This window comes from Poecilia mexicana, unplaced genomic scaffold (assembly GCF_051168715.1).
Source record: "Poecilia mexicana isolate PSO_F unplaced genomic scaffold, ASM5116871v1 scaffold_1, whole genome shotgun sequence".
Classification (NCBI taxonomy): domain Eukaryota; kingdom Metazoa; phylum Chordata; class Actinopteri; order Cyprinodontiformes; family Poeciliidae; genus Poecilia; species Poecilia mexicana.
Window position 1 is genome coordinate 12,134,662 of NW_028263370.1, and position 21,493 is coordinate 12,156,154.

General features: G+C 39.7%; 1 protein-coding gene across 2 annotated transcripts; it reads right to left on the minus strand.

The window, feature by feature from the left end:
* Positions 1-113: 113 nt before the first annotated feature.
* klf3 (Kruppel like factor 3 (basic)) lies at positions 114-17,343 on the minus strand. Of its 2 annotated transcripts, XM_014980887.2 has the most exons (6): positions 17,050-17,343; positions 8,827-8,887; positions 7,912-8,371; positions 6,426-6,561; positions 3,461-3,627; positions 114-2,853 (listed from the first exon to the last, which is right to left on the minus strand). In XM_014980887.2, exons 2-6 carry the CDS (start codon positions 8,866-8,868, stop codon positions 2,672-2,674), a joined length of 987 nt encoding a protein of 328 aa, XP_014836373.2. In that variant the 5' UTR covers positions 8,869-8,887; positions 17,050-17,343; the 3' UTR covers positions 114-2,671. The 2 variants fall into 2 exon arrangements, with proteins under 2 accessions (XP_014836373.2, XP_014836372.2); XM_014980886.2 differs by lacking the exon at positions 17,050-17,343 and having other exon boundaries at positions 8,827-17,026.
* Positions 17,344-21,493: the final 4,150 nt, after the last annotated feature.

Consider the following 21,493-nt stretch of genomic DNA (forward strand, 5'->3'; position numbering starts at 1 on the left):
CATCACTAAACAAATAGCTTTACTAGCTGAGTTACTAGTAAGTAACTCAAAAGAACTGACGCCTGTCAAAAAAGACAGAAACAAAGAAAAGAAAGTAGAAAGACGGAACTCCATTCCAATTTTTTTACCAATATATTTATTGAGTGGTAGGAATATTGAATATTCTTTTTTAAAAAATGCAAAAATTACATATAGACCTGTAATGTACAAATATATGTTCACAGTTTAACACAGTTCCCTTTGAATTGCCACCGCTTAGATTAAAAAGAGATATGGTTTATTAAAGACACAACATGACAGAAATGTATAGTAGAGTATCAAAAATCATGCGTAATAAAAACCATTAATTGCCCTTTCAGTTTAAAAATCAATTATATCACAACTTGCATGTGCATAGATAAAAAAAAAAAAAAAAAACGTATACAAAGCAAAGAACTGCACTGAGTATCAGGGAGCAAATGCAGATCAGTTGAGCTGCTACATTCGGTATAGTATTTGTGTACATGTGAATAAATGAGGCTTTGCACCACTTAAAAAATGACAAACCATGACACCTGTAAAAGGTTCCAGATTAAACCAATCAGCAACTCTATAAGCAGAAAAAAAAATGTGTGATTTTAAATTGCTTGGCTTTGGGAATGATATACAAGATACTATTTTTATATACAAATATATTTTTATATATAAAGTGCACATTGGAGATGTACAAAGACGCTATTTAAACTATTTTGTTCTCCACGAGGTGTAAAAAAATGTGCTCTAAAATCTTGCTGGCATTTTGTTGCAGTAAAACCTGTTACTGTGTATCCTATGATTATAAATATAGAGGAAATGTACTAAATTTACTTTGCAATTTCAGAATTGCAGAACTTTCTGAAATGCCAATATTTAAGAGCAAATTTCCATGCTTTGCACTTTGCATTTTTTTTTTGTCAAAGTGCCTTGCAAAAGTACCCATAACCCTTGAACATTTTCACATTTTGTCAAATTACAGCCATGAATTTCAATGTATTTTATGTAACAGAGCAACAGGAAAGTAGTGCATTTTTGTAAAGTGGAAGGACTGCAAAACATAATGTGTGGCGGCAAACCGACTACACATTACTCCTAACACATTATCGCCATGGTGAAGCATGGTGGTGGTAGGATGATGCTGTGGGGGTGCTTTTCATCAGCACGGACTGATATAAAACCTTGTTGCACGCTGCAAAAGACTAAAAGTTAAGGCGGAGGTTCAACATTTTACTTTGCTCTATGACATAAAATCCCATCACAATACAGGGACGCCGGTGGCTATCACACAACAAAGTGTGTGAACGCTCAAGAGTAAGTAGTACTTTGAAAGGCACTATAAAAAGTGTCATGCTATTAAAAAAGGCTACCACGGTGTCACATCAAAAACCAGAAGAGTTTAAACATACATAAAAACATGTCTTAAAACACAAAGCATAATAGTTCTTCTACCCTTTAACCATTTTATGGGTGATTTTTTTCTCACTCACACAATAATGCCCCTGTGCAGCTATGTTCACATTTCTGAATGAAAACATTGATAAACACTTCACTCCTAAAAATGAATGAGACCTACAGTCCCACTTTTTAACATGCAAAAGCAGACCAAACCAAGACTGAGCTGCTTTTAGTAAGTGCATGTTTTCTCGCTCTGCACGTGTGTGTGTGTGTGTGTGTGTGTGTGTGCGTTTGTAATACCTTGTGGGGACGATTTTCCTGACATATGCTACGTTGTGGGGACCAATTGCTCCTTGTGGGGACCGGAGCCTGGTCCCCACAAGGGGAAACCCTGTTTTTAGGTCAGGGGTCAGAGTTAGGGCTAAGGTATGAATTGAGTTTTGGTTAGGGTTAGGGCTAGGTATGTGATGGATAGGGTTAGGAAAAGGGTAAAGGTCAGGTTTAGGCTGTAGAAATGAATGGAAGTCAATGGAAAGTCCCCACAAAGATATCAACAAAAACATGCGTGTGTGTGTGTGTGTGTGTGTGTGTCTCCAAGGGAAAGCAAGCATTTAGCTACCTGTCTTCACTTCATCATGTAAGCTTATAGAGGCAGATGTGGTGTGTGGTGTAACGTGGTGGCCAATGACGGAGGAATTAGCATTAGAGTTAGTCACAGCTAGCTGCGCTCAAGAAGAAGCAAGAAAACAAAACAAACAAGAAAAAAAGGCAGAATAAGAAGGTTAAGGTGTATGACACAATGTACAGTGGGTGTGATGTGATACATTCTGGAAGGTTTTCACATTTTATTATCCTAGCTAGCAAATAACATGTATGAAAGTTTGTGTCCAAGCCCACAAAGTAAATACGAAGATCTGATGTTGCACTAAAGAGTCTGAGCATGCCAAGACTTTGTTGATGAGGCAGGTTGTTTCTGCAGACAGGAGGGCGCTGCTCTCAAGCCAGCTGAGATGCTGCAGCCGCTCAGGACCTTCCACAGCTGATCAGAGGTCTGACACAGCAACCATAAATGTCTAAATGAGAGCAGGAAGGCGTTACCAGCTCTTACGAATGAGGTGAAAGGGTTCAAAACATGCACCCTGAGGAATATTTCCCCCAATCCCTCTCAGTCGGCCATTTTAACACCGTCAAGTCAAAGTGGTGAAGTCCCAACAATGAACCTCGGCCTGAAATACGCGTCGCCAGGCCGGCGTGGAGGATTTCACACCAACAGGTGGCGCTTCTTGTGTAGAGCCAGGTGGTCTGAGCGGGAGAAGCTGCGTTCGCAGTCTGGACACTGGAACGGTTTGACCCCCGTGTGTTTGCGGAAGTGTCTCGTTAGCTCGTCTGAACGGGCGAACTTCCATGTGCAGCCTTCCCACACGCACTTGTAAGGTTTCTCTCCTACACAAAACAGAAGAAGAGAACAAAGGGCTGAAAGGAAGTTTCACATCAGACTGAACAACTGGTGCTGGCATTGAGACAGGGCTGCAGTCGGGAACAATATAATAGGTTTTGGTCAACAGTACCTAAAAACAGCTGTGTCAGGAAGTCATGTGTTGCTTTTTAAGCCCTGTAAGCCTACCTCATGTTGTCAAACAGGTTCTGTTTTATTAAATAGAGTCTACAGGCCTGGTACCAACTGGGTTGCCTGGTGTCACTTGAGAAACTGAACTTGGCTTTCATAAAATGTGGTTAATTTCCGTTAATTAATTGTCAACAGGAAGTCAGTCAGTTTCTCACAAGTTGGTATTAAATTAAGTCATCACTTCAAAACTGTTTTTTGTATTAACTTATCTTTGATATTTAAAAGTATTTGCCGATCTGAACATGTAAACTTAACAAAGAGCAAAACAAAATACATGTAAGGTAAAACAACTGTATTTACTTTATTCCCTCTGACATTAAAAGCTCTCCTTGGACGCCTCAAGGTTCAAGAAGTTCTTGGAGCATCGAACGGTTTCCGGCAGCAGTGAAAAGGTGAAGCCTGTCTGCGAGTGAGGCCTCTTACCGGTGTGTGTTCTGCGATGCGCTTTGAGGTGAGAGCTCTTGGTGTACACTTTGTTGCAGCCAGAGAAGTCGCAGCAGTGAATTCGGCGCTTTTTCTGCGTGTCAGGCGACTCAGCTGGTAGAGGATGCTTGGAGCTCGTGCGAACTATCACTGATGGGTTGTTGCACCTAAGACAGACAAAAATAGGGGGGAAAAAATTAATATAACGTTACCCCCTCTCTACCTAAGGTGGCCAGCAGAGGGCACCAGAGTCCTGTTTCAAAATGTTGAAATTTACAGCCGTTTGATTTTGTTGGATGCTGTTGAGGAATAGCACATTTTTCCTCATCTACTTCTCTTTGCTTTGTAGTTTTACCATAAGCATATACCATATCTGTCTATCCACAGTTTGATTCTTTCAGAGATTGACCCCATACATAAGAAAAGCCCTGCAAAGCCGGGTGCATAAAAATCCTACAAGTGAGACTGAAGCCTACAGAGCAAAAGAATACAAACCAAAAGATAAGAAGGGATACATGCCAAAAAAAAATAGCAGGGTGTGTCTTTTGTACCTTGTCCTGAAGAACTAGGTGTGTATTTAAGTAAGTGGCAGTTGGGAGCAGGTGTCGAGTGTTAAAATGTGAATCAATTTTTGCACAAAGGAATGCAGAGAATCGCTCTGCAACACACATCGCTCAAAAGAACAGGGGCAAACCCATCATTATTAGACAGCTCTGACACATTTACAGCTTGGTTATAGTTTATAGTATAGGACATATGTGTGTGTACGTAGAGAGGAGATGTTGACAGATAAAGTCACACCTACTTATGCCTTCTTAAGGGGCCATTTATTTCTCAGTTGGCACGGCTACAAGAACAAGCCTGTAAAGGCAGCCACCCTGCTGACAACAGAAACGGATGGGTTGCTCTCAACTTACACACGGAAAAAAAAAAACAGCCAAAAAAAAAAAAAAAGTAGGTGAGAACCAACTGCCAGTGTACCTTTTTGACTATCACCTGTGCAAGAAAACCTGTAATTATTTCTTTAAGGGGGAAAAAAAAAAAAGGCCTCTAGTTAGCGAAAGATGAGATGGTCCGGAAAAAAACCCGCGGAAGTGCGGAAGAGTAGGAGCGGGAAGAAGAGGGAGGGAAAAAGTTTACGAGAAGTGATACGGACACACGTACAGCCGCTCCACTATCACTGGCAGCTCTGGTAAAGATGTGTACAAAGGGCATATAATAAATTAACTTTGATAATTCCTCTTTGCACAATCATTCCAGAACATCCTGGGTCAACTCTTTTATTCGGCTTAACCCAAATTATTTCTGTAGCATTTATCTCTGACAGACGGAGATTGTCGTAGAGAAAAGGTGGTTTTAAATCTAGGGAACCATTCCTGTCTTGATTTGACTTTATGTTTTGGACTTTTATCCAACTTGAAACCCAATAATGACACATTCTTGCGTTCATCTTTAAAATTATCTTTGGGTAAAAAGTCCCTGCCCCGTTTAGCAGATTTCACGATGGTGGAAAAGAAAAGTCTTTTTTTTCCTTAAGCAACTGGATGGAGATATTTCTCTTTAGCCACAGATGTTTTAAACATTTTAATCATTGCTCTGGCTGTAGACGGGGGCAAGTTGTTGTTACAATTTTCCAGCTTATGAAGATCAACAGTAATTTGCCTTCAATCTGCCTTGAATTTTATGTTCTTTTGTCTTTCCCATTTTGAAGAATGGGTAAAAATCAATGGGCCTCTGTGTTGCATCTTATTTATACTCCAGAGAAGAGGAATGTCATTGGCATAAAAATTATAAGTTTCAACACACTGTGATAAATTAAAAATAGATTACGTAAAAATGACAAAAAGTTCTTTATTTACATGTATTTTATAGGAATTGTTAAGAAGGGAACAATAATTTTTCTCCTAATGAATGAATCCACTTTAATAAAAGTCGGATTTTTGCTCTTGCAAAAAAAAGATGAATTTATATTTACGATTGTTTTTAAACACACTTTGCCATTATTGTCAATAAAAGTGAAAGGAATATAAATTGTCATCAGTATTTCTACAGAAAGGCTGTGGCTGGTGAGTGGGAAGAGAATGAAAAAGGAAAGAACGATGATCCACGCAGAGGAACAACAGATTGTTTACACAGTACTATTCATAACAGCGCATTATGTGTAGGATTTCTAAAAGCTGTGAAGCAGTAGATCTTTCATCTTTACAGCCCTGCTTATAAAAATGCTAAAAGCGACACCGAAGCCTACAAGAAGAGCAACAGAATACGATCCAGAAGAATAGGAGGAAGTTTTATCGGTACGTTTACTGGCAGTAAAAGTGAAAAGTGCTGTCATTTGTCAGAGGTATTTTTTTACTGAAGAGGTGTGGTGAGTGAGAAGAGAGTGATTATTCGTAGAGGAAAGGCAGATGTTATGTACAGTATGCAAAACATTTGACACCTGGTGCAATTAGAATATTATCTTGCAAATACAATCTATTTGAACAAAGGAACATACAGTGAGTGAAGGCGTTAGAAGGAGAATATAGGAGCACTGATGTGACTGGTGAGCCGCTCACGAATAAGGTCTGCTTTGCTTGCACAACTTACGATTTATATTGACAAATGTCATCAAACCTAAATCTAATTTGTAGCTATTAATCCAAACCACAGTTTTTGTTTTTCTGATTATCTGTCGTTGCCTTTCTCCCAGCAGAAATCGCTGTTGTAGTATTTGCTGCAAAACCATTACCAATAAAGGAACAAAACTGCTATAACCTGTGTTTCAGTGTCAAGGGCCTTTATTGACTCTAGTTGTCATTGAGGCTTTGAACAAATCTCAACAAGGATCATGTTGAAACCGGGTCTCTGAACAACACTTCCATGTAAAGCTAAAGGGGAAGAACACAAAGCAGCTTGTGCAACTTTTGCCGTTTCTCTCAGAATCCGCGCATTTCGCCGGCGTCTCTGTGTGTGTGCCACTCACTCGTACTCGTGGGGTATCCTGATGACGGAGGATTTCATCTCATGGCTGCTCAGTGCATCCTGGGAGAGATCAGGCTGAGGCTCGGTTTTGATTGACTTGTGCAGGTCATGGACCTCCCCGTGCTTCGTAGAGTGGACTGGTAAAACATAAGAGATACGCGGTTTTGTTAGTTTTCTTTCTGTTTACGCATTGGGAAACTTTTCTTCACACGTAAATGGTTATCCCCATATGGTGAAATCAAGATTAATACCCAATAATGAAACTTTCGCCTGCAGGTACAGCCAAAGGAATGCCTCTTGTAAACCCCGTGTGTGTTTTTGTGTGCTTAGCTCTAGTATTTAGTTATTTTCATCAAATATATGCCTGCCAAATGTGGGAAATTTAGAGAACTGAGTAACTCCTGGTGCCCTCCAGCTGGCTACAGGCAACAGGACAAAAATAAAACATCTTCCAGAATAAAAAACAGAAAATTTGCTGAAATTGTTTTTCTAAGAGCAGAGTGGAAAAAGTGCTTCCTCATTATAAGTAAGAGACAAATATAGACACTGAAGAAGGAACCAGTTCAGGGCAATAGCAAAACCCAGTTAACGTCTGTCTGAATCCAACTCACTAATATCACGATAAACTATTTTCTTCGTAAGAAGACATTTAAAGTAAGCTAGTCAAAGATAAGAGATATATAGCACCTTCTATCTTTTTTGATCAGAAGCTTTTCTGATTAGGATTCAGTTGAATTTGCCTCCAGCTGTGACACTACCAGCCCTGCCACTTAACATACTTAGCTTCATGTATTCAAGATAGACATCGGGTGTCATGCAAATGTATTTCAGAGCGACATAGATAAGAAATAGAAGAGGGCTTCAGGGCAGAAGCAGTGTGTTCATTACGCTGCAAAAACAAAATCTTTCCAAGTATTTTCAGTCTAGCTCGAGCAAATATATTAATACTTTTGGAGCCAAGACTTTTCAGCAACATCTACAAGCGTGTTTTAAGTAAATAATTCCTTTAATTGTGGTACTAGTTCCACTGGCAGATTATTCATTTGTAACAAGATACTTTCCATTGTTATAGGTGAAATAATCTGCTGGTGGAACAATTTATTTCTCATCAATATTAAGAAATTATTGACTTATAAAAGCTCCTATATTTTGTCAAAATGTTACTTGTAAGTTAGTTTGGGCTTGTTTCAAGTGTACTTTAATACACTGTGTGTTTTTACAGTGTATAATGCTTAAGAGTTTAAGTGCTTTGCAAATTTTCCGTACTCCTTGCATATTTCTAAATGATCAGAGTCAAAATTGACTCACCAAGGCAAAAGGCAAAAGTGTGTCACGCTCTTAAGATTTATATTTGAAAAACCTTTTACGACCTTTGCGTTACTTTGCTTCCATTTCACAATTATTAGCTACTTTATTTTGGTCTAATCCCTTTAAAATACCCAGATGTTTGCGGCTGCAAGGCTGGGTCGAGCAGAAACAGGTCTCACCATGCTTATGTTCTCTGCTGGGAGGATGGCCTTCATCGCTCGGGACCGGCGGGCTCACGATCATCGGCGGATGCAGGGAAATTGGTGAAGGGTACATGAGGGGCAGGGGCAGCACGAGCTGTGGCATCATCACCCCGGGACTCTGGATGACCATGGGCGGGTAAGGCATCATGTGAGTGGGCGGCGGGAGGGAGTGGGTGGGCGACGAGTGGAGCTGAGAGTGCGGGGAGCAGGGAGAGGCGCGGCTCGCCGAGCTGTAGGTGGAGGACGGAGAGCTGGGAGGCGAGGCCGGGGAGGACGCTGGAGGCGTGGACGAGGTGGAGGAGGAGCGCTTGCTGACCGACAGATCCACCGGCTCCTGCTGGGTCTGCGTGGGGTTGCACGGGGTGAAGTGCGGCATGGGCACCCGGTAGAAGGCACTGGGATGGTGAAAGATCACCCCGTATGGCTCTGGGAATGACTGCGAGGAGGGGAAGAGAGGATGCAGGAGGAGGAAGTGGCGAAGGGAAACAAAAGAACAGAGAGGTAAACATTTCCGCTTTGCCTTGAATAACATGGAAAACATGTTTCTGCCACACAAACAACCACAGCCGGCTGAAAAAACTGAAACGCAGCACTCTGCTCACCAGCTGATAACTGTGAAGTGCAGTGCATGCGTGTGTGTTCATTAGCCCAGCAGAATGTGCAGGCATTGTATGCAAATCTCTACTGTAAGCAGCTTGTTTGTCCAGGAAGAGAAGGAATGTGGGAACTAGTTGGTCTAGACACTTAGCAGGAGTGTGTGTAGCTGCTTTTCATGTGTGTGTGTGTTTGAGTATGTGGGTTGATGGAAGGGGCATCAGCAGCATGTTCGGGCAAGATGGAAGCACAAAATAAGCATCTAAAAATGATGTTTGCAAAACACACCAGCCTTACCGTCTCCATGTCGGTCTTTGGAGGGTAATCATACATCAGCATGGCTGCACTGGCCAGGCTCCTACAAAATAAAACACACATGCATTGGTACACTTTATAAAGCTCACGCTGTCAGACATCCTCGTCCTTTTGCACTCAAGGAAAGGAGCTTCAGAAAAATAAAAACATCTGTGAGGCATAATCCTGGTCTAAAAAGCTACAATCCATTAATTTTTAACTGACTTATATACGACAACCACAATTGTTTCTGAAAAATAAAAAAGACCCATAAAAAAAAAAAAAACAGAAAACCACACCTTGAAAAAAAGATTTCATTAGGCTTTCATTTTTTAAATTTTTAGTCAATACATTACTCTGTGTCTAAACTAATTTAACACAGAAAGAGACGAGTTGTTTCACCATGTTAATCTGTGGTTGAAACAAACTATTGCAAAAGGATTTGCTGGGAAAAAAATGGATTCAGAACAAAGAGTAAAGAAATACATGGAAGTTGTCCTGTCATGATGGAGTGGTTCATGATGACGGCTTTCTCTGAAATGCCAACCGTGTCAATCAATATTAAAATCTAAAATAATTTTGTGTTTACCTAAAAATAAATAAACTGATAAGACATGATAAGAGAATCAGAACAGGCTAAAATTGAGATCAGGAAGTCAAAGGTTTTCAAAAACCAGAGATCAGGAATCCCGTCATTCTGACTGATGAATCTATAAAATGTTTATTGTAAATAGTTGTGTTCACTGAGGCTGTACTTCTAACACAAAGTTTCCTCTCGTCTGATGAAATTTAACTTTGACACTTCAAGCATGCACACACCTTTTATTCTACATATTTCATTCGCGTAATCCTTACTTGCCTACTGGTCCACACACATTAAGTCACAAGACATCTGAATATAAAATGCAAAATGTCTAAAAATAAAAGTTTCCTGGGACCACAGAAGACATTTTGCAGGTTTGATGTGCCTGGAAACTTCAGACACCTGATCACACATTAACACTGAGAACCGCCTGGTATTTGGATAAAAGAGTGTGAGGTTTTCACGCTGGCTTCAGTTACCTTGGCTTCAAATGGCCAGGTGCAGCTGGGTTGGCTGATTGGGCCTAAATGGGAGTTTTTGAGTGTGATTGTGTGTAAGTGTGTGAGTGTGTGTTTGTTCACTGGAGCATTAAAGCAACACAAACTGTCAAAGAATGTACCCTGAGGGACTCTCTCTCTCTCTCTCTGTGTGTGTGTGTATGACCTGATTAAAGTCCAGAGTCTGGAGACAGGTTAGCCTTTAATTATTAACTAATGGGTAAGAACACCAGCCATCACGCCCGGACACACACATGCAGGAAGGCAGAGTCACACACACTCCAGATGGGGAGAGAGACGGATGCTTGCTAGCTGGGTCAGGAAGGGTGTGAACGTGACGAGTGGAGCCTCGCCCTTTGCCCGGCTTCAGGGAAACAAAGAGCCTGGCAGTCGGGTGTGTGTGTGTGTGTGCGCGTGTGTGTCTGCGTGCTGTGGGAGCGTGTTTTCTAATCCAGGTTTGAATTGTATGGCAGTTCAACCAGAGGTCAAACAATTTTCCTATTGTGGTTGTGAATCACACGCGGCGCTGACAGTACAGGCAAGTATAAAGCACAAACAGATCATGACAACAGGAAATGGACAAAGGAAGGACTTTACAAGGACTTTTTACCACGACAACCAGAAACTTTAAATGTGTTCTAAAGTTTAGGCTTAACATTGGCAAGAAAAACAACAAAAAAAATATTCATGGCGGAGTAGATAAATGGTAAATATGTCCGTCGCAATTTCAGCAGAGAAATATTGAGCACATCTTTTATCCAAACCAAAAAAAGCAAACTTGAGACAATGTCTTCTTTGATTTGCATAGTGAATACAATTATTTATTCCCAATTACTCTTTATCTTAAAATAATCACTACATACCAGAGGTTCTATTGCAATTTTCTTGTAAGATAAAGATTTCAAAGAGTTATTTATCCTATATATATATTTTAAAGCAGTGATTAATATACTTTCCAAATCAGTTATATGAAATAAATGCAGATTTTATTTAATTATTGTTTTCTTATTTTGTTAATTTAGTATTAGCTACTTTCAAAATACTGCACGTAAACATTTTTCTCAAGATTTAATGTGCTTATTGAAATTTTTACCTCCATCTATCAAATGAATATTATCTTTTCGTTTTGTTATGTTTTAGTTTTTCCCTCCATGTTGATTTTTTTTAGCATTTGTGAATCATTTTGTGTTTCCATCGTTGTGGATTAATCCTTCTTTTTTATGTAAAGAAGATCTAATGAATTTGCTTTTTTTACTATCAGTTGCTCTTCATTCAATATTAAGCCTAACATGAAATAGATCATTCCTTTTTTTGAGGCTTAAACTTTTTAACTGTGAATTCCTATAGATTTTGGTAAATCCTTACAAAAAAGACACTTTAAGTTTTTTATCCACGTGTTTGATAGTTAATTATTTGCGAATTAAAGCAAATTAATTGAAATTGGGGACCTGCTCATTTGCTCCACCTACAGCCAAGACAAGAAATTGCTTCTTGAATTTTGAAAATTAGGTCACGCTGTTCTTGTCCTGCCTTCAGTGCTTTGTGTAGAAATATGTCAGCGTTACCTAACTATTGAAAATAAGTCAGGCAAAACTGGAAGGTAAAAATTACATACCAACAATCACACATGTGACGAACTTCAGAGTACGAACTGTAAATGTCAATTATCTCTTAACACCTGAGCAAGAACAGCCCTGGAGACATCTGCACCTCCAGTATGCACCCCTCACAGCATTCACTGATATGTGTGCAAGCTGAGGAATGGTTTTTTTCTTTAAAACCCATTACTTATCCAGGTTTCAAAAAAAAAAAAAACTAGAACAAATGCCTGTGGGCTTAAATGCAGGTTCAATTCTTAGGAAAAACCTGCATGCAGTTGCAGAAACCTACCATAACTGAGGACAACATGTGTCGCTTTCAAAAAGTTGATAAATGTGTGAACAACTTGGAAAGAAAGTAAAATAAAGTGATCCCTTTAAGTAGATTTGAGTCAAAGACTTTAAGCTTCTTCTTCTGCGGGACAGAAATTAGACATGATTTAAAAGGTAAAGGAACTAATTTAGGAGTGGGACATAAAAGCCTAAGTCATGGTGTGAGGGAAATTTCTTTTTTTTTCCTGTTGTGCACAAGTGGGTGTGTGTTTGAGCATGTCTGCAAATATTGTCTTTCTAGGTCAGTAAAGCTACTGTGTACTCAACCCCAACCCACTCAGCAAACACTTCCTGCATCTCCTCTCCACACTTGGACTCCAGCTCTTCCCCTGCACCTCCTCTCCATTTGCTCTCCAAGCAATCACTCATGTTGCTACCATATTTATCTAATCCACCCCCTCACTTCCTTGCTCTTCTTCTTCTTCTTCTTCTTCTTCTCCTTCTCTATGAATGATGTAAAACAAACATGACTGAAGGGGAAAATATTGCGGCTTGCAGGCCTTGGCTACCGACTCAACCACACACACACACACACGCACACGCACACACACACACACACCCCCCCCCACACACACACACGCATTTTTACATGATCACAGAAGCACACAAAACTTTCTGCAAGCTCAACAAAACACACACACTAAATCACTAAAGGGCTAAATTATTACAGACACGCACACATGCTCTAATGGCAGCAGGCTGGAGATGATGAGATCACCAGAGAGACCAGAAACCTCCAGACAACGTCTTTGTCCAAGAACACACTGCAGCATACACACACACACACACACACACACACACACACGCACACAAACACACACACTGAAAGCCATGAGTTCCCTGCTCCTCACTCTGACTTTTCCTTTACTTTAAAGCCTATTTTTTCCTTTACCCGTCAGCATCACCTCATGTCAGTGCTCTGCTGTTTCAGCTCATGACTGTCACTTTGATGCCAGATTGCCAAACTTCTTCTCCACAGCTTACAGCAATATTGCCTCATCTCCTGCAAACCTGGAACTTGAAGTACACACTGACTCAAAATGTGCTGTTGACATTGCAGGGTCCTAATTGTCCTAATTGCCTTACTCATCCAGGTGGTGAGCTAATATTCCAACGGTTCACTTCTTGTGAGCTTCTAAACGGACACTTCCTGCCTGTTGGCTTTTGTTGCTTCAGAGTTGCTCTCTGTGTCTCTCAGCACCAATTAGGCGCCTGGCCAGAATGAGACTTTCATGGCATGATAACCGTAAGACAAAAATATCACAGTTTCATGGTAGCTCTTTACATACAGATGAGATTAAGGCCTGAGAACAGTGCCTGAGGCCAGATACTTCTTTACTTTTTATTCTAAATGGTAAAATTCACCAGTGGCATGAAGTGCTTAATAGTTTTTTTCCTAGCACAGCCTCTTGGCTGAAATCTAGCCATCTGTCCAGGTGCACTTCAGCACGCCTTGTCCAGTGTTTACAGCCAGAAATGATGCGTGGTACTCTGCGTCACCAAAGGTCCTAAAGGATTTTCACTGGACGGCTGGTCGCTTAGCTTAGCTTAGCTTTCCAGGTCAGAGGCTCAACATTGGTGGGTTGACTTCATAAAGTGTAGAAGTGCTTAGTTGCTAATTTTTTCTGACATAAAGAGAAACCCGGGTCACACAAACGTTTTTCATTAAACGGTCGCCAGACTGTAGAGACTGATTGATTCAACATTTTAATAGCTTTACCTGCAGCACTAAAAAACGCGGGGACTTTCCAACGTTCCAGTCATAAGCGTGTTGGCTAACGCTTCATCTGTTTGCATATTCAATTTTAGGAAAATTCCAAATGCAAAGGACTGATTGGATGCAATAATTAGTTAAGTATCATATTTTAAAAGTCATGCATTCGTATCCAAATATTCCAATAATAAACTTGGCCATTCTGATGGGGACTAACTGCCCCATATATCATATATTCTTACAGCCAGAGATGATAAACCTTACAGAAAACTGGAGGGATATTATAATGATGGGGAAAAGAAAAACAACAACATGTGGGTTTATCATAACCCACTAAATCTCAATATTCAGCAGCTGTTTGTGTTCCTGATGCTGTGCAGCTCTGCTCTAACCATAACTCTCTGTGGTATTTGTGACTAGAAATGTTTCTGCGGAAGTTTTTTGTTTTAAATGGACTGAATTAATATGCTGCTTTTCCACTCAAAGCGCTTTTACACTGAAGCCAAATTCACCAAGCGGCACTCCTCAATACCCATGATGCACAGCTCAGCTTAGAGTGAAGAGCCTTGGCTGGGAATACACTGACAGGAGGAAACGTTAAATCAAACCTGCTTTTTTTTTTTTTTTTAATGCAAGACGACTATTCTTCCCTCAAATGTTGAAGCCTTTTACAGCCAACAAGGTTTTGAAGCTGGTAGCTGCACCAAACCAAACCATCATTCTCCCACTTCTGGTTCCTTGACTTCACAAACAGCATAAACTCTGACTCCTCTCAGTTTGAGGCCCCTCTCTCTTCTTATTTTGGCTTCCAATTCCCCCATTGGAGCTGCCTAGGCCCTACTCCCCAAAAACACACTCACTCACACACACACACACACACACACACACACACACACACACACACACACACACACACACACACACACACACACACACACACACACACACACACGAACACATACAGATCCTCTCTGCTCCTCTCCAGCAGACTGTGAGCCTACAGGCCTGCAGACCTCAGGGGGGGAAGCCAGAGGGGGCCATCAGCAGGGGAGAGGAAACAGGATCCATCGTCTTGCACGCACATCCACACACAAAACCATGAATGCGCGCGCTTTTAAAGAAACAACCGGAGCTGTCAAGCACCGACAAAGGCAAAACACGCGTGCACACACCTCAAGTTGAGCTTGTCAAAGAGAACGCAGTTTTTGAGGCTTTCCAGACAACTGAGGACAGAGGGGAAGGGGAGAGGAGGAACGGGGAGAGAAGCGGAAGCCCCTCAGAGTTCAGGCCGACTGTTATTATTTCCACACTCCGTGATGGGTCGGGGGGTGTGAAGGAGAGCAGGAGGAGGAGGAGGAGCAGGAGAGCCAAGCCAAATGGGGGGTGCTGCTGCAGGGGGCCTGTGGTTTCCTGTCTGACTCCCTCCCCTCCACCACATACTGCACCTCCCTGCCCCAAGAATGAGAGGGGAACAGGGGGGAACTGAACCAATAAAAAAAAAAAACAGCCGCTGTAACCAAACTATGTCAAAATGGAAGTGGAAACAACAAGACTGAGACAGAAAATGAGAAGAAAATGAGGTGGGTTTCAACCAAAATATGACAAAACTTCAACAAACCTCAGACATGGGGAGGGGGGCAGGCGGTGGGATAGTCGGATTGGCTCACTCCAGTGGTTGAAACACACCAACATAAGTGTCTGCGTGTGTGCTTCAGCATGACATAAACGTGTGTGTGCGAGTGTGCTGGCACGCATGAGGTTGTGTAACTACTTACAGCTTTTTAAGTTTATGGCTGTCTGAGGAGCACAGTGTCCTTTTCCCGTAAGTTCCCACTGAGAACCACCAGCCCTTCAGCATCCAGGAGTTTAATGTTTAGCCTTAATGTTCCCTAGGACATGGCCTTTGAGCAGCCGTGTGTGTGTGTGTGTGTGTGTGTGTGTGTGTGCGTGCGTGCGTGTGTGTGTGTGTACACGCAGTCCAGCGCATTTTGTTCCACCAGATAACATCAGCATGTTGATTCAGGAAAGGAGGCGTTGGGATGGGTGGAGTATTCAGGGCGTGTGTGTGTGTGTGTGTGTGTGTGTGCTGCTGATATTTTCAGCAAATAATAAGAAATCAATAAAAGTGGACAGAAGAGTTTTCTCTTTATGCTCTCTGACTGGAGTAGAAAGAATAAAAAAAAAGATGAAAAGAGGAGAGATGTTGTCTTCGTTACACCCGTTCTACCCCCAACATCCTTCTCTCCTCCCTTCTTTCTCCCTCCCTTCTTTCTTTCTTTCTCTCTCCAGTCTCTAAACAGGATAAGGGCTTCATATGCCAAGTGGAATGTGTGACGCAAGCCCAGGCCTTGAAACAAAGCACAGGAAACAGGGAGAGACAGAGAAACACACACACACGCACACACACACACACACACACCAACAGGGGAGGAGATGCAGATTGTAAAAGATCTAATTAAACTAAAGCACTTAGAGGACGGTTCAGGTGTGACACAGTTACAGTCTTATCCTCTCACCACAGTTATTCTTAATATTTGTTGCTCATTCAATTTGCTTTAATTATTGATAATTGTCAGACAAATTTAGTTAACGTTGCTGATGTGATTAACATTAAGCAAAAAATGTCAAATATTAAAGGATGATATGCAAAAGTAAACTTTGCACTTGACACTGTTTTCTGTTTAATGTTTCACCTTCTTATCTGATCTCAGCTACATTAGTAGACTGGTCTAATTTATTGCGAATTTTAATTATTTTGAGTCAATTAACACAAAAGAAGGTCAAAGATGTAACATTTTCTTAAACTAGCAGCCATAAGGAAGACAATAAGATCAAAATGGATGCTTTTTAATCCAACCAAAGCAAATTCAGATTATGTTGATATTTAACAGAAAGGATGGAAAAAAAAAATTTCTGCTTTGATTAGCAACAAAATATTTTTTTATTGGACTCTATTTTAATGTCTCTCATGCAGTTCAATTTCATCCCTGAAATAAAAAGCTTTAAGATCCCAAATCTGGTCATGTAATTAAGGAAAAATTTGTCCTGCTTTGATTTGCGACGCGATGTTTTTATTGGGCAGCTAAAAATATATTTTGTATACAGGACAGCCTCTCTAGCATAAAGTATTATGAATCTTAATCATATTATAGACTGATTTACAAAAATACTTCTTTTCTTTTTATCTCGGAATTATCTTTTCAAATTATACAGGTAATAAAAAGCATATTGATCCCAATTTTTAAGTTAAAAGAAAAAAAAAACTTGAAAACAAAAAAGATTTTACCCCAATGCAAGGCAAAAAATAAATATTTTAAGTAACATCATTTAGCGAAATTAGTCAATAACCATAAAATATCACACAAATAATCAAATAAATCCCCTGCTGTGGATTTAAATCACACATCCCCCTCGTTTTAACCAGCTTGTCGCTACAGCCACATGTTTTTGTGATTTTAAGCATCAACACTAACAGAGCCGCTGCAGGGACATCAGACTTACTTCTCCGCTCAGCCTCTCGGTCCGTTCCCGCTGCGGAGAGACGCTAGATTCACAGCTGCCGTGCTGATCGGCGAAACGCGGACCTCTCGGTGAGTGGAGGAACTCAATTAGGCAACTCCGGAGAAAAAAACGCGACGCTCGGCGCCCCGCGGTGCCACTGACATCAGGCTCGGAGAAAAACGGGTCGATGGCTCCACAAAACTGGAAGTTACTAAAGTCCTCTTTCTTTCTCTGCGTGTAGCTGTGACAACTGAGCTGCTGCGTGAGTGAGCCGCTCCGGTTGAGCTGCCGTCATATGATCCTGTCTGTTCGCCTCAAGGGGTCGGGCGTTTGGGCGGGACCGGGGCGGGGTGGCCCGGTCCGGTGCGTGCGTGTGTGTGTGTGCGCGTGGTTCACACTTCGCCTGTGTTAATATTCAGTCATCCTGCGGCGGTTTTATGGCGGGTTTTCTTTTTAAATCACTTTGAACTTTACAGTTAAGTTCTTTCTTGTTGCTGAAATGTGCCGTACAAATACGATTGATTGATTGATTGATTGATTGATTGATTGATTGATACCTGCAACAAAAGCTAAACCTGCAATAATAACTGTTATGAAAAGTTGAGGTTGAAGATACTTTGTGATAACATGTTTTAAAAATATACAGTATTAGCATACTAACTCAATATCAACATCTTTTAATTATTGTCTTTTATTTATTTTATTTTTACATTTTTTATTACTTGAGTTAAATTGTCCTTCTTTTAATTATTGTCTTTTTTAAATATTTTTTCTTCCCGTTATATACTGTAATTTAATTTTGCTAATAATATAAAAATGACCATAATCAGTTAAAATGTGTTAAATATTTATAAATTAAATTCAATAACAAGATTATCTCCATGGTGACAACATGTTATAACATGTAATAACATACATGTTTAAATAATGTCTGTGGCTGCACAGCAAACAATTGGGCAGGTACAGTATAACATTAAATAAACAATTAGTTAAGTTCTCTCATTGTTCTATGTTTACTTTGCTTCCTTAAGTTTTTATTTGATATTGTGAAATGTATATTTTGCAATAAGTGTAAATATTCATTTCAAACATTTGCATAATAAACAGTACAAAAAGGAAAGAAAAGAATCACCCCTTGTATTTTCATTATAAGGACACATATCCCTCAGATTAAATAAGACCAATCATTTTTGTTTTGAAGCAGTTAGGATAACTTGAATTGTTTCTACTTGTTAAAATATTGAGAACTTTTTCCAGATTTCACCATCCCAACTATGACGTACGAGGGTGGCAGCATTATGCTGCGTTCCATGGTCGTCACAAAACAGACGGCCTCTTGAGGAAAGAATATCATTGAGCTAAAGCTGGGGAACTCTTTGATTTTCTAAACGGATAATGACTCTAAGAATAGCACTAAACTTGTTATAAAGAGTCTTAAACACAACAGAGTCAATGTTTTGGAATAGTCATCACAAAACCCCGATTATCAGTCCAAGTTTGTGGGTAGAGCAGAAATGGTGCATGAGAGCAAGAGTTTAAACAAACCCGATCCGGTTACAGCCGTTTTGTTGGAAGGAATGGGCCAAAATTCCTTCTTTATGAGACGTTTGTTTGACCCAAGTCACAGTTTAAAGACAACTCTACCAAAAACTGAAGAAATGTATCTAATGTTCTGATATTGTAGTTCATTATTTGTATTATTTAGAGAACAAAAATAGTTTTGATAATCCTAACTCAAACAGAAAAAGCTTAGCGTGATGTAAGCAGGAAGAGGATGAATGGAAAGTAGGACAAGGAAAATGTCTTACATGGAAGTGTGATGCTGTTTAAAGGAGGGGCAGAGACACGTCTGCCAGGTAAAGAGCTGACATTAGACGTTTAGACAGAAAAAATTCAGCCCCTATGACAAGAAATACACTAACTTGTTGGCAGCCAAAGGGTAGAGGACATGGTTGTACAGAGCTTAATTAGTTATGAAAAGATTATAAAGGATCAATTACATCCTAATAGCTAATTAGCTGAAGGGTGAAGTAGCTAATTGGGTGAGAGGCGTGATCCCATCAGGCTACATGTATGCTTAAATAAAATCTTTTTGACTGCACAGCAGAAATTGGTGACATGTACAGTAAAGTGAAAGTATTTCTGCGTCTAATAAACTAGCTGAACCCAAAGTGTTGGCACGGATTTGTGCTGCAGGTGCCGCGTCACGTATCTGACAAGTTAGCGCTTATTCAAGATATTTTTACTACCTGAAAAGCACAAGCAACCTTAACATATAAATCCTTCAGGGGGTACAAGGCGAAGAAGAAAAAACAAATCTCAAGAAGTACAGTATGACAAAACATTTACAGCAAGATGATTTGATAAGATGCATGAGACTACCGAGAGCGTCTTGGTGTGAGATTGTTTTGTGAGTTGAGAGTTTCAAGTTAAGTGAAGTAAAGAGAAAATCATTGAATTCATATGGAACAGATGTTAATAGTGTAATTCTTGTGTTTTTATTTGGTGAGCTGCAAAGATGGGAACCTGAGGGGTATTACTGTCTTGATTTAAAAAAAAATACTTCAGAAATAGATTTTAATGTGTTCAAAGAAACAATAAAAATGTATACTTTGTATATTATTTTATGGGGTTCACCAAAGTTCAGTCCTGGGATCCTTGTTTTTTTTTTTTATTTTATCTGTTATTTACACATATTTGCAAACAAATTTCTACAGTCAACAAAGAAATACTTTTTTTCTGGAAAGCTACATTTATTACAAACAGTGGAGGAAGAAGTAAATAACTTTAAGAGTATGCTTCATGTCAATTTAACTACATATCTAACTAAAACAAAATGAATATTTTGTTCATTTTTAAAATAACTCAACAGCTAAACTTTTTGTGTTCTGTTCTTTCCGATTTATTTCCACTTTGAAGTAAGTAAAGAAAAGTAGCTGCAAAATGCCTGAAAAGGCTGAGTAACATTAGCAGTGACCTAAAAGTGTTTAAAAAATTTCAAAAGATAGAGCCGGCATGAATGTATGGAATCTTTCATCACAAAACCTGAAAAATGTTTCCGATGAATTTTCTTTGTTGTTTTTGGCAGTCAGCTAAAAACAACAATGAATCAACAAAAATCTTTGTTGGACAGCAGGCAAAAAAAAACAAACAAATTCATACCTTTTGTTCATTTGATTCAACTGTTTTAAGCTTTAAAGTCTCAGAAAATGGATAATTCCAGTTTCATTTATTTATCACAAACATAAATGTAAATGTTTCTCTTGTTTTCAGAAATGGTCAGACAAGATTTTGGGCAAAGAGCTGGATTAGCATTTCTTGTTCTGCGACTTAAAGGCCTTTTACTATAAGCCCTGTGACATCATTACCTGCACTCCCTTCATGCTCACCTGCTCTGTGCTTTGAAGCATGACAGTAAAGGTGGCAGCTGCTGTTCACGCGAAGCTCAATGTTGAAACAGGCTGCTGTTATTTCTGGATGACTTCTTCAGTAGCCGACTTATGTGTCTTTCAAAAAGACACAAACGCATCATCTCGGCCAACCTCTGTGTCGGTGAGGTACGGAGGGCTGGGTGTGGCGATGTTTTTCAGTGAGTCTGGCTTCACTGTCGACCTGCAGTCTGCACAATGAACAAGCTTCCTTTCTTTCTTTATGTTTTCTTCTAATGTCTTTTGTTATATGCCTTGAGAATGCTCTAAGATACAATCAGAGTTCTTATTTAGTTTCTTAAATTTTCTTTGTGATCATAAAAATGTTGCGGTGAACTTCCTTGTTTGAGGAAGGAGGACAAACGAAGCTAAATTTCACTCCAATTATCTTTTCAGTCAGAAACAAAACGCGATGACAAAAGCTGAATTTCTAATCAACTTTCTTATAAACATAGCTTTCTTTGTTTGTGATCAAATATCAAATAAACAAACATAGAAATTGGATTTCAATTCTTAACATTTTACATTTTGTCACACTGTAACAACAAGCATCAATATATTTAATTGCAATTTTATGTGATAGACCAGCACAGCGGGAGAAAAATTATGTTATTTTACAAATAAAAAAGTGTACATTCACCTTCACCTGCCTTACTCTAATACCCCTAAATAAAGTAAAGACCAGCCTCTTGCCTTTAGAAGCCACTTGATCGGTAAACAGATTGTATCTGCGTATAATTAAACCTCAGCTGTACAAAAGTCTAAAGCAGGATAAGGATATAAAACAATATTCTAAGCTTTGAAAATCTCATAGAGCTCTGACCAGTTAAACATCTGAACGTGAAAAAAATTGCAAAAATTATTTTTGGCTGTTATAGCAGATTATAAGGTACTAATCAGACATGCAGCCAAAGGTGTCAAAGGTAACCCTGAAAGAGCTGAAGCAATCCACAGCTCAGGGGGAAGAATCTGTTGACAAGAAAGAAATTAGTTTTGCATTTCACAAATCTGCCCCA

Excerpts from the sequence above, each read along its gene's own strand:
- klf3 (XM_014980886.2), bottom strand. The coding sequence starts at position 8,907 with ATGTGTGTTTTATTTTGTAGGAGCCTGGCCAGTGCAGCCATGCTGATG. Across the intron at positions 8,372-8,826 it reads CAAAGACCGACATGGAGACG|TCATTCCCAGAGCCATACGG; the intron begins GTAAGGCTGGTG and ends CCCTCCTCGCAG. Across the intron at positions 2,854-3,460 it reads GCATCGCAGAACACACACCG|GAGAGAAACCTTACAAGTGC; the intron begins GTAAGAGGCCTC and ends TGTTTTGTGTAG.